Raw genomic sequence first — 19,732 nt, forward strand, 5'->3', positions numbered from 1 at the left:
CTCTGTTTTCAATCAAACACATTTTTATTGTCAGTAAGGCAAGTTTCCATTGAGATCACAGACACTTTAATGACCTGTTATGTGGTTTCTAACATACAGTAGACCTGCTCCTGCTTGATACCATCAATGTGCCTTTTGTCACATACACAGCATTCTCACACACCACCGTCTGTTCTTCACATGGTAGTTCCCTCTCCTGCCACGTCATAAAAACACTCCATAATTTTCCAGCTCTCCACTTCATTGTCGACAGACAGCACACAGTTCATGGGGTGAAGGGGAGAGGGTGAAGCCCACAACTGGTGTCAGATCCAATTCATCTTCTGAAACTCCAGGTGGAGGAATGAAACGAAAGCGCTGGAGGAGGGAAGTGAAAAAGAGGAAGAGCTCCATCCTGGCCAGACTCTCCACGAGACACACCCTGCGACCTGCAAAGAATTAGATCACATCATGTCTTTACATGCATAAAATATATGCAGTCTCTAAAGAACAACAACTTAACAAAGTTGTTTTACCTGCAGAAAAGGGCATGAAGGCATCTCTCCTTATAAATTTACCCTCCTTATCCAGAAAGTGGGAAGGGTTGAAAGTGTGTGGGCTCTCCCATTCGTTCTCATCATACAGGACAGAAGTAAGCAGAAGAAACACAGTGGTCCCCTGTATGCAAAAGAAGAGACCAGGTCTATCATATAAAGTCTCAGAAACAAAGCACTATTTTAAAAGTTTACAGACATGAAAATATGAAATACATTTGTATTACTGAAACAGCTATGAGTTGCTAACCTCTTTGACAAAGTAGCCTTGAAAGGTGACGTCTCGGCTGGTTTTGTGAGGAATCGTCATGGGTACAATGTTGGCGAGTCTTTGTGACTCGTGGATGACGGCATTAGTGTAGGGCAGGTTCTTTCTGTCCTCTACCTGGACTTGACGGCTTCCAACCACCCTGCTCAGCTCCTCCTGGACTTGGTCTGGACACACATGAAATAAAAATTCAGCCCAATGAATATGTGATGCTACTTTAACCCCCTCCCCCTTTTTGTGTGTGTGTGTGTGTGTGTTTTTGCACCTTGAATATGAGGGTACTTTGCCATAAAAACTAGACACCACTGAAGTGTATTTCCTGTGGTTTCTGTTCCAGCAGCAAACAGGTTCATCACACTGTAGACCAGGTTTTCATCATTGTAGTGTGAATCCTTGATTTCAGACACCTGGTATAATACAGAAAAGAGGGATTTTACTTTTTAATTGGTTGAATGATATTATGAGCAGAAGAATAGTGTCACTGGAGTCGAACACCTCACCTCCAAATTTTCAGGAATACATCAACAAAACATCTGCACATCTCAGGGTTCAGAGTCTCCTTCAGATCTGCTATGATGCTGTTTGTTTCCCTCTTATTGTCCTCCACATTCTTCATCAGTTCCTGCCAGTTTTTCAGCCAAGGGCCCAGCCAAGGACGCACATTGTACATCTGTAATGAAACACAATACAGTTTCTTTGACTTTTATTATGTTTTTATTTGGTTTCATTTTTCACTTGGTTGTCATATAATTTAAATTGTTTGTTGGCACTTGTAAGTTCCAAATAAATGTATAACATCCTAGGACATTTCCCAGAGAGAGCAATATAATTCGATAGGGCTACTAATGCAATGCAGTTCAGTTGGTACGCTTCCCATTAAGTAATTCTAGGTGATTGCTAATGTGACCCGGAGAGTCTTTTAGTTGGTGCACAGCAGGTCAGCTCAACATGCAAAAATGTGAAATTTGTTTACAAGCCAGTATAAATAATAATAAAAGAGAAAAAAATATTACATAACCACAGCCAGAATTAAGTTTCCACTGAATAATGAACAGTGACTGAATGTTTACTTGGGTTTAAGTGGAGGAGTTATTTTAAGTTTTGATATGAATAGCAATGTAAAATTCCCTCATAATCTGGGGAAGAAGTCACTAAATCTGAAATCACTTCAATGTACCAGGATGGAAGCTGATCCAGTCAAACGGATGGACTCATGGTCTCTTTCCACCATGGCCTGGAAGACTGGATCTTTGTATTCAAACCTCCTTCCAAACATGATAGCTGATATGATATTTGAAGCTGCATAATTAATTGTTTGGGTGTTGTTGAAGGCTTTACCTGAGAGAAAAAGAGTTATGAGCAAGAGTTAGATAGAAAGTGTAAACTATCCTTGTGACTGCTGTATAAATCATACAGTGCTTTAGGGCATATACTGTTACCGTCATGTTGTTCAAATTCCTCAATCAGGTAGTGACATTCCTCAATGATTTTCCCTTCAGTAATCTTCTTGCCCATCCCAAAATCTCTCAGTGTAGTGAGAGCAAAACGCCTCATTTCTTTCCATGTGTTGCCGTTGGAAAACAGTATGCCTGGAAACAAAAGTGGTTGACTGTTTTGACATCGGCAAAAAAGACAACAAAAAACAAAAACAAGCTGGACAAAACAAAGGATCAAAATCAAAAGATTTCTTTACCATGTCCTTTGTTGAAATCATAGAATATGGGAGTGACCTCTCTGTCCCCAAAGTCTTCAGCATGGTTGACCAGAGCCTGTTTGACTGTCCTGTATCCTGCTAGAACTATCACCTTCTTGAGACCAAAGTAGACTCTAAGCACTGGTCCATACTTTTTGGACAGCTAAAGAGATGAAAGCAATATAAATTGAGACTCACAGTCATAGATAAGAAATGTAACTTACAGGAATTAACTGTCTTATACTAAAAACATATTTGCACATAATATAACTACTAAAATAAATTATAATAATAAACATAATTTATATAGCACTTTTCTTAGCAATGTTAGTATCAAATAAAAAAAGCATATACTAAACATTTCCAAAAGCTTTTACAAAGAGAACAGCTTTAAGAAGAGATTTAAAAGAAGTCAGCGAATTATTGTGTCTGAGTTCAGCAGGCAGAGAGTTCCATAGTGTCAGAGCTTTTATAGCAAACGCCCAGTCACCCTTGGTCACCAACCGTGACCCGGGAGTAACCAGCAGGGCCCCATCTGCGTATCTTAATGGCCGAGAGGGCACGTATCAGGTCAGTAAGTCAGAGATGTATTTAGTTGCAAGGCCATTAAACGGTTTAAAAGTGAGCAATAAGATTTTTAAATTAATGTGAAATTTAACAGGGTGCCAATGTAGGGAGGCAAACACGGGGGTAATGTGATCATGCCTTTTTGTTCCAGTAATAAGTTGAGCAGCAACGTTTTGTACCAATTGCAGACAGTGGAGGGAGCTCTGGCTGACACCCTAGTAAAGTGTGTTGCAATAATCAAAATGAGAATAGATAAAAGCATGTCCAACTTTTTGTAAATCAGCAACTGATTTACAAAAACAGTCTCCTATCAAAGCATTGGATACAATCTTACTGTTTAAGACAAAAAACACATTTCTCACATCAAAAAGACTGCTGTCGAGTTTCTTGAGATCCACTTGAAGTAAGTTACCAAGCAGAGGAAGAGGTTTGGGTCCTGGGGGCTCCGTCCCTTTTTCTAGGAAGCTGAAGCTGGAGTAGAAAAAGTGGAGGACCAGCAGGCCCATAATAACCCCCAACAGGGAAACTGAAGTGGGGTAGTGGAAAAGATCCTCTAACATGATCTTAACAACCCCAAAGCTTAACCCTGACTCCTTTCAGACACACAAACTTTCTCTCTGAACAGCTGTCTTCAGTGTTACACAAAGGGAAAACTGCTGGGCTGTCACAACCAGGGCCTCCTGTTATGTCTTGTTCAAAATACTCCAGAAAACCACATGTCTGGGAGTGGCTGTAGATGAAAAGTCCCCACCTTCTCTTGAAAAAGTTTCACCAATCACTCCAAGCTCACCTCTTGAGTAGGCATGTTTGAGCAGCTCTGCCATCCAATCACAGGTCTGCTTGATCAAATTGTCAGTCAGGATTAAGCAGTTCAGCACTTAAACTGGATCTAGAAAAATACTGTGAAATTCCAAGATGAAGGAAGTAAAAATAAGGACATTCAAAAGGTTGTTGAGCCATGGAGGATACAGTGCATGTGTGGATGGAGAAATCTACTGCTTTGCACTCCCTGACTTTTTCCCTCTGACATTTCATTGATAATGATCAACTAGACTATCCCTGTGTTTGTGCTGTACATTGCTTACAATTGTAGAGGAATCTAAAGTCATTTTTATATGGTGAGATTATTTAGCTTGTTAAATTTAGTATTTTTTTCAATTCATGTTTATTATTTCAAGGATATAGTGGTGCAAAAAGATTCAATTAAATATTTCATAGTGATAGTGTGTGTACTTATTATGTAGATGTCAAAATTAGTTTGTACTGTAGCTTGATTTGAAGATTTATCTCAGACTGAGAGGAGCAAAGATAGTTTGTTCTGAGAATATTTTAAATTGAAGGGAAAAACACAGTCTCACAGATTTTCCTTTGCAAATCCACCTTTCAGAGGGAGAAGCAGCTTCAGATTTTACTCCAGCTTGTACCAGGTTAACTGAATCTGTGCCATGTACCTGTGTGTCAGTAGAAGCATTATCAGATACCAGCCTTGATTTAGCAAACACTCCCCTTTTCAACAACTTTTCAACAGCAGAACAATAACAAAGGAAATTTAATCTGTGCCTTGCGTGCATTTAGGAGAACAGAGATGTCAAAGAAACTGGCTAAGCAGCTTTTGTACATCAGCCCTGAAGAACAAAACTCACACAGAATGTTTTTTTTAATAAGACTCAAATAAACTGAGATGCAATCACTTAACACCAAGCTGAGGATTATTTGCACCACAATACAAGTTAGCACATCTGCTGTTATCGCTTGAATCGACTCTTTTTACAGCTCTCCTAATTAATGCTTTCAGTCAAACATGATCAGGAGCAGGTTTAATGTGGCTAAACCTGATTTTATCAATCTACACACGATGAACAAACATTAGGATGTTGTTCAACGGATGACAAAAGATCCTGATAAACCAACTGATAAAATCATAGAATAAAATAAGTTTAAATATAATTTCCTTTATGTCTCCAACAAAAAACCTGATGACAATATGTCCAGATTTTAAGAAAAAGAAAAAAACAGGGACACAAGTAAAAAGGTTGATATTAGAATACAAATGCACTTTTTATTGTCTGTGATGTATCAGCCATTTGAGGAGGCAGGTGCAAATACATTTGCAGTAAATAAATTACATGATTTCTGCAATATACCACACCAGTGACAAATTGTAAAAATGACTGAAAGGAAGAAAAGCAGAAATATATGTATTCTGTAGCAGTCTCACAACAAAGGAGCTGTTTAGACTATTGTGTACAGATTAAAATTAACAAATAAAAACATTTACACTAGACACTCTCCCCAGTTGTGTGTGACACCATGAATTTCTCCCAGTACTCTTGAAGGGATGTGGTCTTCACTGATCCTGGTCTTGAGGTTGAGGCTACTCAGCATTAGAGGTGCCCACTAAAGCACAGCTGGCTTAAAGGTGTTTAGTCGTACAGTTCAGTGAGAGAGAGAGCTGCATTTTACCTGACTGACAAACTACCTGCATCAAGATCACACCCAAGGAATTTCAAATGATGACACCCAGCAGATAACACTTACTACAGAGTACTTTCACTCCAAAAATCAATCAATCAATTTCATCATAAAAAAATATGAATTTTCAAAATACGAATGAGTGAACAGGATGTAAGAGACACTGAGCTGCATTTTAAGTGATTTCCAGTCTTAAACTTTGAACAACCTACTTTTGTTTACAGTTTAAACTGTTTTTGATTGATATTATGTCTTATGGCTCAAACAATTCTGTAATACACAGACCACTTTTCAAAAAATAAAATCAAGACTCAAGACACTGCAAAGTTGTTTTACCTGCAGAAAAGGCCATGAAGGCATCTCTCCTGATAAATTTACCCTCCTTATCCAGGAAGTGGGAAGGGTTGAACATGTGTGGGCTCTCCCATTCACTCTCATCATACAGGACAGAAGTAAGCAGAGGAAACACAGTGGTCCCCTGTATGCAAAAGAGAACAGGTCTATCATATATCATCTTAAAACCAAAGGACTGTTTTAAGAGTTTTCAGAGGTGGATGAATATATCCACAAACTGATGTTAGTAAGCAGTGAAACAGCTAAGAGCAACTGACCCCTTTGATAAAGTAACCCTGGAAGGTGACGTCTCGGCTGGTTTTGTGAGCAATTGACGTGGGGATAATGCTGTACTCCTCTCCAATTGCTCCTCGATATATGACTCCCTCAGTGCTGTGAAACACTCCACAATACACACTCATAAAATAACAGGAGGAGCAACAAAAGACTTTAAAACTCACGCTCTAATATCTCAAAAACAGTAAAAGATTTTAAAAAAACATGTAAATTCAAGATTTGTAGGTCGAAGTCTCGTGACTCATTTAAAGTTCAAATGAGGTTTGTATCTAAAACTATGTGGAAGCAGTAAATGTTCAAAAAGGTGTGGGTTCACTCACACTCTCCATTCAAATATATGAGTATTTTTGTGTGTCCAGCTGCAGTTACTTATTGTCTCTACACACCTGACAGTACACATGTCAATCACACTTTGACCAGGTCATGTGGGATAAAAGTCTTTACTTTTCTAAAAATAGACTTGATGAAAATTAGGAAGTTAATTTGTTTTAGACACAATCTCACTAAGCTTCTATATTGTCTGTTTCTCATAGTGTTACCTACCGTGCACAGGAGGTCTACCTTACAATACAGGTTTGCATGATATTACATAGTATGTTATTCTCAACAACATAAACTACAACATGCCTTTATTTCGCAGGTGTGTTTGTTACTTTGTGGATGTTTTCTAGCTCCAAATAGCTTCACCACTTCATGCACTGTCTAAAAAATGCCTGTGTATGAAGAAGTCCGAGTGCGGACCCACCGATCACGTCACAGCCCAACGTGCATGGGGCGTGGGGGCCCGTTCATCGCTGCTTGCAACTTTAATTATATAATGAACTCATTACAATTCTCTTGCTAGATGTTTTTAATATGTATTCATTGTCACAGCTTTCACTGCCTTTGTCACCACTACGGCTTCACTTGAGTATTTCCATTTGATGCAATTTTATACTTCCACTACATTACATTTCAGAGGGAAATATTGTATTTTACTCCACTACATTTATTTGACAGCTTTAGTTATTTTTTAGATTAATATTTCACATAAAATAATATATGTTAATGTTCTTACTGTTGTTTAAATAGTTACTATTTTATTTTCTAATGTTATGCTTATAAAAAATGTTATGCACTTTGTGTGAATGTTGCTTTATGAAAGGTACACTTAGAATATAATATGACGCAATATTATTACTATTAATCTACCCAAAGTATCTACACTTGGCCCCACATCAATAAACTACAACATTAAAATGACCTGTCTATGCTAAAAACAGCCCTTAGGTAACTCTCAAGACATGCAAATGTTAAAGTTTAGACTTTAACATTTAAACAGGATAGTGACTGTTTGATACTTAACCACTTATTAATCAAATACCAATTCACCTTTCTTCCTTTGAGTAGTTGTCATCTTTGACCACACAAGCATCAAATGCTGGATATACCCTGCCTGACTGTTACAATCCAGTGTGGGGCTGTTTCACACACTTGAAGAAACTCAGTGAAAAACAGGGAGGACATGGCCATGACAATGAATAACTTTCTATAATAGACAAAATGCTTTTTATGGGGGAGGTCCAGACTTTTTGTAACAGATAAATCATCTGATAAAACATAGTATCAACATGATTAAATATACTTGATAAAACATTGTATGAACTTGTATAAACATACTTTTCTTTATGTATCCACCAAAAAAAAAGAGATGAGCTGAAAACAACAGTAGACCCAAGAGAAAGAAAACGACAGGGACAACGGTAAAATGGCTGGTACTGGAATATAAATGTACCTACTTTTATTGTATATTGGGATGTTTGTGAATCTGAACAGGCAGGTCTTGCTGCAATATAAAGGGTAAATACATGATATATATTATAATATACTGAAAAAGTGCATATACACCCAAATTCCAAAAAGCTGTTTGGACCATTGTGTACAAATGTAAAACAAGGTGGTGAACATGCAAGTAATGAAGTTACTGCCTGTGTGAAGGTGAGTAAAACAATAATCAAGCCATTAATAATCAAGGCAGTGATGAAACCACCTCATTGTCGACTGACAGCACACAGCTCATGAGGTGAAGGACTGAGGACGAAGCCCACAGCAGGAGTCAGATCCAGGTCATCCTCTGTCACTGCAGGTGGAGGACTGAAACGAAAGCGCTGGAGGAGGGTGGTGAAGAAGAGGAAGAGCTCCATCTTGGCCAAACTCTCTCCAAGACAAACTCTGCGACCTGTAAAGTAGCAAAGAGTCAAGCTGGATCATTCCTTTACGAGTATAAAGACTCTGCAATTCTTTGAGAATAAAAACTCTGCAAAGTTGTTTTACCTGCAGAAAAGGCCATGAAGGCATCTCTCCTGGTAAATTTACCCTCCTTATCCAGGAAGTGGGAAGGGTTGAACATGTGTGGGCTCTCCCATTCACTCTCATCATACAGGACAGAAGTAAGCAGAGGAAACACAGTGGTCCCCTGTATGCAAAAGAGAACAGGTCTATCATATATCGTCTCAGAACCAAAGGACTGTTTTATTAAAGTTTTCAGAGGTGGATGAATATATCCACAAACTGATGTTAGTAAGCAGTGAAACAGCTTTGAACAACTAACCCCTTTGATGAAGTAACCCTGGAAGGTGACGTCTCAGCTGGTTATGTGAGGAAGTGACATGGGGAGAATACTGGCGAGTCTCTGTGTCTCATGAATGACGGCATCAGTGTACGGCAGGTTTTTTCGGTCATCTACTCGGATCTGGCGGTTTCCAACCACCCTGCTCAACTCGTCCTGGACCTGGTCTGGAGACACAAACTAAGAATGTTCTTTGCCTGCATTTTTCTGTTCACAAACCTACATGTATTCTATGAGTATATGAGAAGCAAACATATTCCTTTGTCCTTCTGTTCGTCAAGTATTTCAGGCCATTAACTGGTGAAAACATAAATGCACACCTATGAGGAAAGATTCAAACGTACCCTGTATTTGTGGATATTTGGCCATAAGCAGCAAACCCCATCTCAGTGTAGTTGCTGTGGTGTCAGTACCAGCAGCAAACAGGTCCATCACTGTAATTATTAAGTTCTTCTCATGGTAGTGAGTGTCTATAATGTGTGAGTCCTAAGAGAAAGAACATCCATCCCATGCATTATTATAAAACAGACCTGTGAAGCATTGTTGTTCCTTTTGTTAGCTGAAAAACACCAAAGTTGTTGTCATACCTCCTCTTTCTGCTTCCGATTCAGAAAGCAATCCACCAGTCCCCTGCATATGTGAGGGTTCAGTGTCTCTTTCAGGTGCTTGATTAAATCTTTGACATCTCTGACAGTCATCTCAACATTTTTTAATATCAGCTTCCGGTTTTTTATCCAACTGAGCAGCCGGGGAAACATGTTGTAAAGCTGTGACATAATAGTAAAAACAGTACAGATGATTTAAGAAGATTTAAGTATAAACCAAACAAAAATCCAAACACATACATTTCATGCATGCATGCATGCATGCAAAATTTCATGCAACATATAAAATGGAAATATACATTCTGGATACTTTAACACAAACAGTAAGATTTGTTCTATGTGCCACTTGAGTGTAAAAGCACATATTTCATGATGTATTACATGGAATGATCTCATTACAGACAGATATATATACAACATTTGGATGCTATCGAGTCAAAAACCAAACATTAAGTTTACCCGGACTGGTGCAGAACCATTAATGCGTATGATCTCGTTGGCTCGTCTCACCAAGTTTTTGAATCGAGGGTCACTGTATTCAAACCTGCTTCCATACACGATAGAGGAGATAATATTGGATGTTGCATAATTCACTGGACATGTTGTATCAAATGGTTTCCCTGTAAAAAGAAAGCAAGAAACACTGAAATTTTAAAACACAAAAAAGGTTTCATTGAGTTACACCAAAAGATTTGGTTTCTGATTGACTGACCTGACAACTCAAACATAGTCAGTACATATGGTAACACACCATGATGTTGTAAGTGACCATGACATGAGCACAATAATGCACTCAGAGGTGTGCTGTTATGGAAAATGAAAGATCCAGTAGATGAAATACTACTCTTCCTCATGATGAGGAGCTCTTCATCTCCAACCCATAGAGTATTATTTTTATATATCAGGACACCGTGTCATGTTATTATCACGCACACATATTAACTCCATACCTTTATGCTCGTCAAACATTTGAATCAGATGGCAGCATTCCTCTAAGATTTTATCCTCAGCAACTCTTTTGCCCATCCCAAAGTCTCTCAGGGTGGAGAGAGTGAAACGTCTCATCTCTTTCCAGGATTCTCCATTTGCAAACAGAATTCCTATTAAACATGACACGCAAGTTAGAAGTAATTTCTACTAGTCCAACCCGATTGCCAGAACAAAACGTTGGCATTGAACATTTCTGAAACTCACAACACGTGTAATACGTGTTGTATCAACATTTCTACAAATGTAGCATATTAACATTTCTACCCGTTGAATAATGATGGTTTATGGTGTGACAACACTGTGGTTAAGTTCTGGTTAGGTTTAGGCACAAAGACCATTTGGTTAGGGTTAGGGAAGGTTCATGGTTAAAATGGGTTAAAATAGAGTAAAAAACAAAATAAATACGGCCGATATCTTGCTCAAAACACCCACCCGCTTTTGTCAGTTGAAACTGGAAGGGGGCATTGGTTTCAAGGTGGTCTCGAACCATGCTCTCTGCTGATTTCCAACTATGGTTAGTAAGAAACTTACTAACCATCCACCGGCCCCTCCTCCTCCTAAGAGGAAAGTCAGCTCATATAAATCACATGTGAACTACGTCACTTTAGAAATGTTGAAATGATGCGTTTTGTTGAAATGTTAATATGATATGTATTACATGTGTTGAAACGTAGATATTCAATGTTTCTGTGGTTTGCAGAAACGTACAATAACAACGTTTTATTCTGGTGACCAGGCTGACTAGTCTTATACGTCTAACACTGATCAGAAAAGGTTTTTAAAAAGTTAATACAATGTAATTTGTGATTTTACTTGTGCTTTAAATGTTCATGTGTAGTATTTCTTTTTGTGCTAAAATGCAAACATATATTAAAGGTTTAATAAAGGAGGGTCATACCATGACCTTGCATGGTATCATAAAGAATGGGGGAGATGTTTCGATCTCCAAACTCTTCTGCGTAGCTGACCAGAGCCTCTTTGACTGTCTTGTATCCAGCCAACACCACAACTTTCTTGGGTCCAAAGTAAACTGTAAATACAGACCCATATTTTTTTGAAAGCTGGAAGAAAATAAATGTAATAACATATATCAGAGATAATGTAAGAACATTTATTATTGCAAAATGTATAAATATAAGGACATTCAAATAGATTGCAACATGTTACAAAATAGGTTATGTTCACATTAGGAGTGCTATTCTTACCTCACACAGGGTTTTGTCAGGTCTCTTGAGATCCAGCTGCAACAGGTTGCCAAACAGGGGCAGAGACCTCGGTCCTGGAGGCTCCCTCCCTATTTCCTGGGAGGTGAAACTACTGGAGACGAGACAGAGGACGAGCAGGACAGCAACAGCCCCCAACAGAGTGGTAGGACTGGAGAAGAGGAAGAACACAAAATCCTCCAAAGGAGACATTTTCTCTTCTGTTGATGGTAGTCCTCTGACTGAGCCTGACAGTTAAAGCACAGTGGTGTTTATGCTGACATTTATATCATCATAGAATTTCCCTACACCTACAAGATTACTAATCACCTCCCCGCCTTTTTTGCCTTGTTAATGCAATTAATATCTCCTTCCGACCCCTTATTGCAGGTTGTGTGTTTATGAGCTATGAGGAGCTCAACCTTCTCATATAGTCTTTGGGGGCCTGAAGAAGTAAAATGATCCAGCAGCTTATTAACAGGAAAAAAAAGCAAAAAACAGACTAAAGTACAAGTAGACAACATCACTTGAGTAAATAAAATGAGTAACTTTTCATGTGATAGGTCATTGATCAGTTCATGTCAGAGAAGCAGAGAACAAACCTGGTCAATGATTGCAGTTATGGAAATCATCAACCTCCTCAATACCATATGGTTAAAAGTTAACAAAGCTGTCGTGTGGGGGGGTGATGGTGGCCTCCCCTCCTTGGGCTCTGTGTGTTTGGCTCCACCCCCCATAGCCATATTAAATTAATTTAATTGATATACACTCAAATAGATATAAATTGATATAAATTAATATAAATATCTAATTATTTAACCCATTTCACTGTTATTGTGGCTGCCTCTGCCGCTACCGCCGCCACAGTACACTATCAAACAAGACTATTATCATTATTACATTATATTGTTGTATTGTTATTATTATCATTACTATTATAATAATTATTGATGCTCTCACTTTTTCTTTCTCCCCCTCCTTTCTCTCTCTTCTTTTCTCACTTTCATTCACCCCCCCCCCCGTTCCCCTTTCCCACAATCAATCCATATTGCTTAGTTGTTTTCTACATTTACTATCTTTTTCATTGTAATATGATGATGTCATTGCTGTTGTTTGTCATTATTTTTGTTATTTTTTTTCCTTTCCACTATGTCTTGTCAACAGTATCACCAATAAAAAAAATAAAAAAAACATTTAAAAAAAGTTAACAAAGTACACTTACTAAAGTTTTATTCTTACAATTATGAGGTACATGTACTTTAATGTTTCCATTTTATGCAACAGTGTACTTCTACTCTAATTGTAACACTGTCCTCGTCATTCTTCTACATTTATCTGACAGCTTGTTGCTGGTTACATTACAGATTAAGATTTTACACACAAAATATATTATCAACAATAAAATGTTGATGCATTATTATAGATTATATTAGAAAACTATCCAGCAGGATATAAAGCAGTTAACATGAGCTCCACCTTAAATAGACATTAAGTAAATGTTAGTACATTGTGCTAAAAATACTTCTGCACTTTTATCTAAGCTAAAAGTGTAAATACATGACTTTTACTTTTAACAGACTATGTTAAGTGTGGTATTAATAGTCCCCACCAATACCAACAATTAGACAAAGGGTGAAAATAAGGCACTAAGGAGGCCCCATGACTGAGTTTGGCCCTAAATCACATCCACATCCTGCTTATGAATTATCCTGCTGTGGATCATATTATAATATTTATTATTGTAGCACTCGGCTCCTAACACTACTATTTAGTAAGCATTTTAATAATTTTGGACCAGAGGACACCAGATTCGGACAGGAGGTAGACAAGACAAGACAAAAAGGTGTAAACTGGTACCGTGTATTATTTTTGAGAATAAACAAAATAAATTAAATAACTTTAAGTTCAGTAAATAGCACATTTTAAGTAAACTTTACAGTAAATGAATTTCTGAGTAAAATGAACTAAATTACTATTTTTATCTTAACCTGGTATTTTTTTTTTTTAAATAAAAACAATATTACATGAATTACAGACCAACAGTGTGAACTTTACACACCATATTCTTATGTCTTCTGTTCTTTAAATCAGATTCACTATATAACAATGAAATATAATACCCGACAAAACATAACTTAGTATGTTGCTTCAGTCTTAAACAGTTCAGTCGCTTTATGAGCGATTAGATTCTCTGCATGTCACAAGGACGCTGAAGTCGGCATCCGATTGAAATTTTCCAGTCCACCTTAAAAGTGGCACAACGCCTGTAGATGGCGTTGTTCAGTCATTTTCGAGCTAATTCATGAAGTGAAAAATTGAACAGTGGGGAAATTAAATGAGAATGATTAGTAGACCCTTACTCATGGTAAACTGCTTTTCAGTCTTATTATCTCTATTTGCTGTGGTCTTATCAGCTCAGTATGAAAACATCTTAACAAACTAATACTCCAGTATGACAGGAGATGTCAAAGGTTATCATAATCCTGAGTTTTAGTGCCTAAACATGCATGAAAAGTTGTTAAACTTTGCACATACATCAGTGGTGGTGAAAAATGTGACATTTTACAGGTCCTGAACATGGGCGTGGCAAAATGGCTCAACAGCGCCCCCTAAACTGTTTCCCCTGTGGTATGTTTCACAGACATGCACAGAAATTGGACGAAAAAGTCTCTTGGAGCAAAACCACAAACCCAACAGGAAGTCGGCCATTTTGAATTGAGCAGCCATTTTTGGCAATTTGCATGCGTTGTATTTTAACAAACTCTTAGAGATTTCACCCCGCCAACTTCAAATTTTGTCAGTGTCATCTAAAGGCTTTTGTGATAAAAAGATATCAAAATCTTGAGATTTCGCTGAACGCCCTTGCAGTGGTCATGCAGCAAGCTTTGATGTTTCGCCCTGAACAAAGTGTTACAACTTGACTCTGCATGATCAGATCTTTTCCAAATTTCTCCTGCTTGATAAGGGTCCCAGTATGAAAGCAAGTACAGGCTCATATTGAGTCTTATTCATATCACCACCTACTGGCAACAGCAAGTCTTAAGCGGCACTCTTTTGCTAACTACTCCTAGCAGGTTAGCCAGAAACACATACAATTTGGTCAGCCAAGGTGTGAGACCTTGATAATTATAACTCCTGAAGCTTTTGAGTTTTCATCAAAAACTGTTGCCATGGCAACTCAGTGTTCGCCATAAGGTACAAAGCTGTTTTTAAGGGGCTAGACATGCTTGAAAACTCACAAAACTTTGCACACATATAAGAGGTCTTAAAGTCTGTAAGACTGTATGGGTGGCAGGCATGGTTGTGGCAGAATGGCTCATCAACGCCCCCTCCCCCAATATTTCAATGAAACAGCCTCAGCAGCAGGCAAAATAGTGGACAAAGGAAGTGATGTTTATCTCCTTCTGGCACTGTCTGAAACCAGCTCGAGTTGGAAGACATCTAAACGGCCGTGACAGAAGCCCTTTGACTGCGCCGCAGCCTGACGTGCGTGGAGGTGCGAGGGCCCGTTCATCGGTACTTGCAGCTTTAATTTACTGGGTTCTTTTTTTTTATTAATCTTTACTATTTTAGTATATTTATTTCATAATTAAAGCAGATATAATCATCCCCCTAGACAATAACAACAGGCTACATCTTGGTATCAATATTTACACCAACTTGTCATAACTTTTTTTTTTTACTTTCATACCGCAACTTAAAAGTAGAAAAGAAAAATGTATCCTCTGGAACAATGTGCCATTTCAGGTATTGGAATAAATTGTGGAAATTTAGTTTGAGAAAAACTTGTTTTCAGGTCAGGTTGGTTGTGCCTGTTTATATTGTAAACAAATCTGATCCACTAAATCTGTATTGTCACTGTTTTTTCTACAGGGAGCAGAAAGGATATATCACAAAAATGTGAGGGATCTCGCACTCTGGCCCGTCGGGATCAGATCATTTTGCTATTTAAAAATGAGGGATATTTCTTACAAGTGTGGTGTGCTTTTATTTTGAAAGTTTGATTGACAGGATGAGAATTTTCTGCAGGGTGAGACATGTCTGTGTCATCAAAATCATGCAAGTTTTGGGCCCATTCACTTGAATTTCAATTAGTAAATTGAAAACTCTTGATGAGTTTGTGTGTAAAACAAATTAATTTCCTAATTTTCATCAAGTCTATTTTTAGAAAAGTAAAGACTTTTAACCCACATGACCTGGTCAAAGTGTGATTGACATGTGTACTGTCAGGTGTGTAGAGACAATAAGTAACTGCAGCTGGACACAGAAAAATACTCATATATCTGAATGGAGAGTGTGAGTGAACCCACACCTTTTTGAACATTTACTGCTTCCACATAGTTTTAGATACAAACTTCATTTGAACTTTAAATGAGTCACGAGACTTTGACCTACAAATCTTGAATTTACATGTGTTTTCTATCTTTTATTGTTTTTGAGATATTAGAGTGTGAGTTTTAAAGTCTTTTCTTGCTCCTCCTGTGATTTTATAATGAGTGTGTATTGCAGAATGTTTCACAGCACTGAGGGAGTGACATCACCAGGAGCAGTTGGAGAGGAGGATTTTAGAGTACGCTTCTTGTGAAATCTCCTCATAAATCCCATGACTTTGGCCAAATCTTACATTAAAAATCATATTTTAGTAGGAAATTTCATGGTGAATCCATTGATACAGGTTTGAAAGTGGTCAGACTTATAGTTTAGACGTCAGAAGCCTCTGTTTGACACAAAGTCCATGCCCAGAGATTGCCTCCCCATTGGTTTACATTGTAAGGTGTGATGTGGCACTGCAACTTTCAGGGCCGTTCTGTCAGGGCTCAGGAGATGCAGGAGTGGACCCAAACGCAGAGGCCGGAATGCAGATATGACGAAAAACTCTTTAATTGTGGACGGTCACGGACAGGTAAACAAGGCTGAACAGAACTCGCAGAAGGAACAACACAAAACAATCCAACAAGGACTGAACAGAAAACCAGAACTTAAAGAAACTGAACTAACTAACTAACTAAGGAGATGAGGTGCAGGTGGGGAGATGGCTGGAGAACTCGAGAGGGGAATGAACATACAGGGAGCTGATTGGCTGAGGACACACAGGGGGCGGGGCAGGGCTAACGAGTCCAAATGCAGGGCAGGTGTGGAGGAGCACATGACCACACAAAGGAAACAGAACAAAAACCCAGAAAACAAACTCAACGCCATCTACACCAACCCATCCAAAACCAACCACAAACACAAACCCAAGCACACAACCCAACAAACCAATGATGCAGTGAAGAACCGAGGGACTAAACAAACGTGCAAAACCAGGAGACCATACAGAACACAACATAAGCCCAAAAAAACACCTTAAGTCCAGGCAAGATGTGACACGTTCGAGTTATTACAGTTTCTGACAACTTTTTTTCAGCATAGTGTCATAAGTCACCTATTAAAGTTTGAAGCCGATACCATTAACACTCTTGGAGGAGATAGCATTTGTTTAAGGGCCAAAACTGGGGCAAAGTCTTATTTTGAAAGGCTAATTGCGGACTTCCTGTTGGATTTAGGTCAGGAGTGTCAGTGTATGATTTGTAGGTCTTGATGAGACAAATAGTAATAGTTAAAGGGCTCCATAGGTACTTCAAACATCAGTAATAGTATTATTTATATTAGGAATGCAACCAAAAGTTGTAGAAGTACTTTCAAGCAACAGTGACGGCAAGAGGATGGGAAACTGAGAAATACTATTTTTGACCCAAAAGCACACTCACAGACTCAAAACGCAGGATCATTATGAAAAGAATTTACTTTGTCAGCAGGCAAAACACAGGACACCAACAGGTTAAACAGGTAAAGAGTTAATAATAACAATAATAATAATGATAACGATAATGTATTTATTTGTTTATATAGAACTTTTAAAAACAAATGTCACAAAGTGCTTCACATAACAATAAAAAGTTAAGGCAGTTAAGGTAGGCAGGAAAAAACTAGCATAGACTCAGGCAAAACAAAAAGCCTGCAACGCTATGACTAGAAGACATAATGCACACTGTGGCAAAAGACTAGGGTACTGTGCAGGTCTACAGTATAAACTCTCTGGATAATGAGGTCATGAAGATCATGTCTGCAGGCAGGTGCAAGGTCTGGTGAAGGGCAGGAGAATAGCAGGGTCTGAAATGATGGAAAATGTTAGTGAACAGTCAATCAAATGTTGATAACTAACAAAGTATTGAAAGACAGCTCTTTATAAAAATGTATTCATTCATATATATAAATATATGAATGAATTGTGGTACTTCTAATACAGGCCACGGTTCAGGCTTTGGCAAAGTGAAGAGACTATTGGCAGAGGCAGTGAGAGGTTGACCATGGCCAATTAGAGGAAAGGTGAGAGAACAGTCATTTTGTTGAAGTAAGAATTTGAAGAGTAAATAAACCAATTGACCAATCTATGAAGATGTTTTGATTGTTTTTAAAAAGGTAAAGATAACTTTTCTACTTTGGTTTTGAAGTGAGACAGAGGAGATCTTCATGGCAGTCAGAAATGAAATGGACTCCTTTAAATTTCAGATAACAGGCTGGGTTGTCGCAAATCATTAACATTACCATTTTCACAAATAGAGTAAAGGTTTCACAAATCAGAAACTGTGTTTTATTGATTCTCTGGAGTCTCCATGTTAATCTAGTCCAGATTTGACAGGTCTAAGTATAGTGGTTTTTGATCTGGACCTGGTCTAATGTGGTCTGGATGGGAGAAAATCAGTGAAATTGCCCCTTTTTGCATTTTCACAAATAGAGTAAAGGGTTTGAGATCATTAAGACAAAATATTACAGTAAAAATGAATAAAACTCAGGATTATGATGCCCTTTGACATCTCCTGTCATACTGGAGTATTAGTTTGTTGAGACTTTTTAATACTGAGCTGATAAGACCACAGCAAATAGGTAGAGATAGCAGTAAGACTGAAAAGCAGTTTACCATGAGTAAGGGTATAAAAAATATGCTACAGTTGAAATGCTCAAAATTTAGGACAATTGCACTCTACTGATCATTCTCATTTCTTCTTCCCCGTATTTGTTCAATTTTTCACTTCATGAATTAGCTTGAAAATGACTGAACAACGCCATCTACAGGCGTTGTACCACTTTTAAGGTGGACTGGAAATTCCAATCAGAAGCTATGAATCGGAAGCCTCGTCATGTCACATCTTCATATTTTTTCCAGTTGAGTTGTCAAACAGTTGTAGTTTATTTCTGTTAGCTCTCGGTTCATTGACTTGAGCTAGCCAGCTTAGCCTAGCATCGTGTGGCACAGCATTTAATTGATGACTTTTACTACGACTCACTGATTCGGGAGTTCCCGTGTGTCACTCGGCAGGTTTCAGTGAGCAGCCTCTCACACAACAAAGTACAGGCTGTTAGTGTTACATTTTAACAACATTATATGGTGTTTTTACTGTTTTAGCTGTGTTATATTTTTACCGTTCCCCCTCAACAGTGTCACTCAGCGTCTGAGTAGCGTCCATTGTGTAGTTTGCCTACGGTGCTGCAGACCTGCCCTCTGATTGGCTGAGGCACTTCTGTGTTGTTAACTCTTTGTGACCCGGGTTACATTATTCCCACACAGTGGTGAGAGGAAATAAACCACAAAATAAGCAGCAGTTTGCAGGTTAAAGGTAGGACCATGTGACTGTCAACCTCCAATGAAGTCTCAGTCTACAGTGAGCTGGTAGTCTCCTCCCACTATCAGGTGTTTCTATGTAAGAGGTGCATTGGATGTAAGTGAGACTTTTAACTGTAAATAAGGTGAAATTAATCACAGAATATTTCTCCCTCCTCTTTGGTGGCCCTCTAGTTGCTGGCGCCCTATGTGACCTATCTCAACTATGCCCTGAACATTGAAGGTTTGTCTTATCATAATCATTCCTCCTGTTCATACTGGCCATTTAAAGCCTCCCTCTGCGCAAAAATATATTTAAACGTTTATCTGAAGCTCATATGAGGCTTCAGCCATCCAAATTGTGAAATAAAGTAGATATCTTTCAACGTTTTTAGTGCCAAAGTCCCTCTTTATTGCTATACTTCCATGTTAAATATACTTTTTCTTTATGTATCCACCAAAAAACCCTGAAAACAATAGTATGTCAGGATTTTTAGAGAAGGAAAACAACAGAGACAACAG

General features: G+C 38.2%; 1 protein-coding gene and 1 pseudogene across 1 annotated transcript; both read right to left on the reverse strand.

The window, feature by feature from the left end:
• LOC122983168 (cytochrome P450 2K1-like) lies at nt 1-3,771 on the reverse strand. The gene is made up of 8 exons (XM_044352960.1): nt 3,424-3,771; nt 2,495-2,657; nt 2,241-2,390; nt 1,979-2,139; nt 1,067-1,208; nt 925-968; nt 516-657; nt 1-428 (listed from the first exon to the last, which is right to left on the reverse strand). The coding sequence occupies exons 1-8, from the start codon at nt 3,619-3,621 to the stop codon at nt 241-243; spliced, it is 1,188 nt and encodes a 395-aa protein (XP_044208895.1). The 5' UTR covers nt 3,622-3,771; the 3' UTR covers nt 1-240.
• Nucleotides 3,772-8,098: 4,327 nt separating this feature from the next.
• LOC122983156 lies at nt 8,099-19,502 on the reverse strand (annotated as a pseudogene).
• Between the last annotated feature and the right edge of the window lie 230 nt (nt 19,503-19,732).

Source organism: Thunnus albacares, chromosome 5 (assembly GCF_914725855.1).
Source record: "Thunnus albacares chromosome 5, fThuAlb1.1, whole genome shotgun sequence".
Classification (NCBI taxonomy): domain Eukaryota; kingdom Metazoa; phylum Chordata; class Actinopteri; order Scombriformes; family Scombridae; genus Thunnus; species Thunnus albacares.

What these genes read in the sequence shown, in the direction of transcription:
- LOC122983168 (XM_044352960.1), bottom strand. Translation starts at nt 3,621, where the DNA reads ATGTTAGAGGATCTTTTCCACTACCCCACTTCAGTTTCCCTGTTGGGG. An exon ending in AAAGTACCCTCATATTCAAG is followed by an intron (nt 969 to 1,066) that starts GTGCAAAAACAC and finishes ATGTGTGTCCAG; the next exon opens with ACCAAGTCCAGGAGGAGCTG. An exon ending in GGGTGGTTGGAAGCCGTCAA is followed by an intron (nt 658 to 924) that starts GTCCAGGTAGAG and finishes TTTTGCATACAG; the next exon opens with GGGACCACTGTGTTTCTTCT.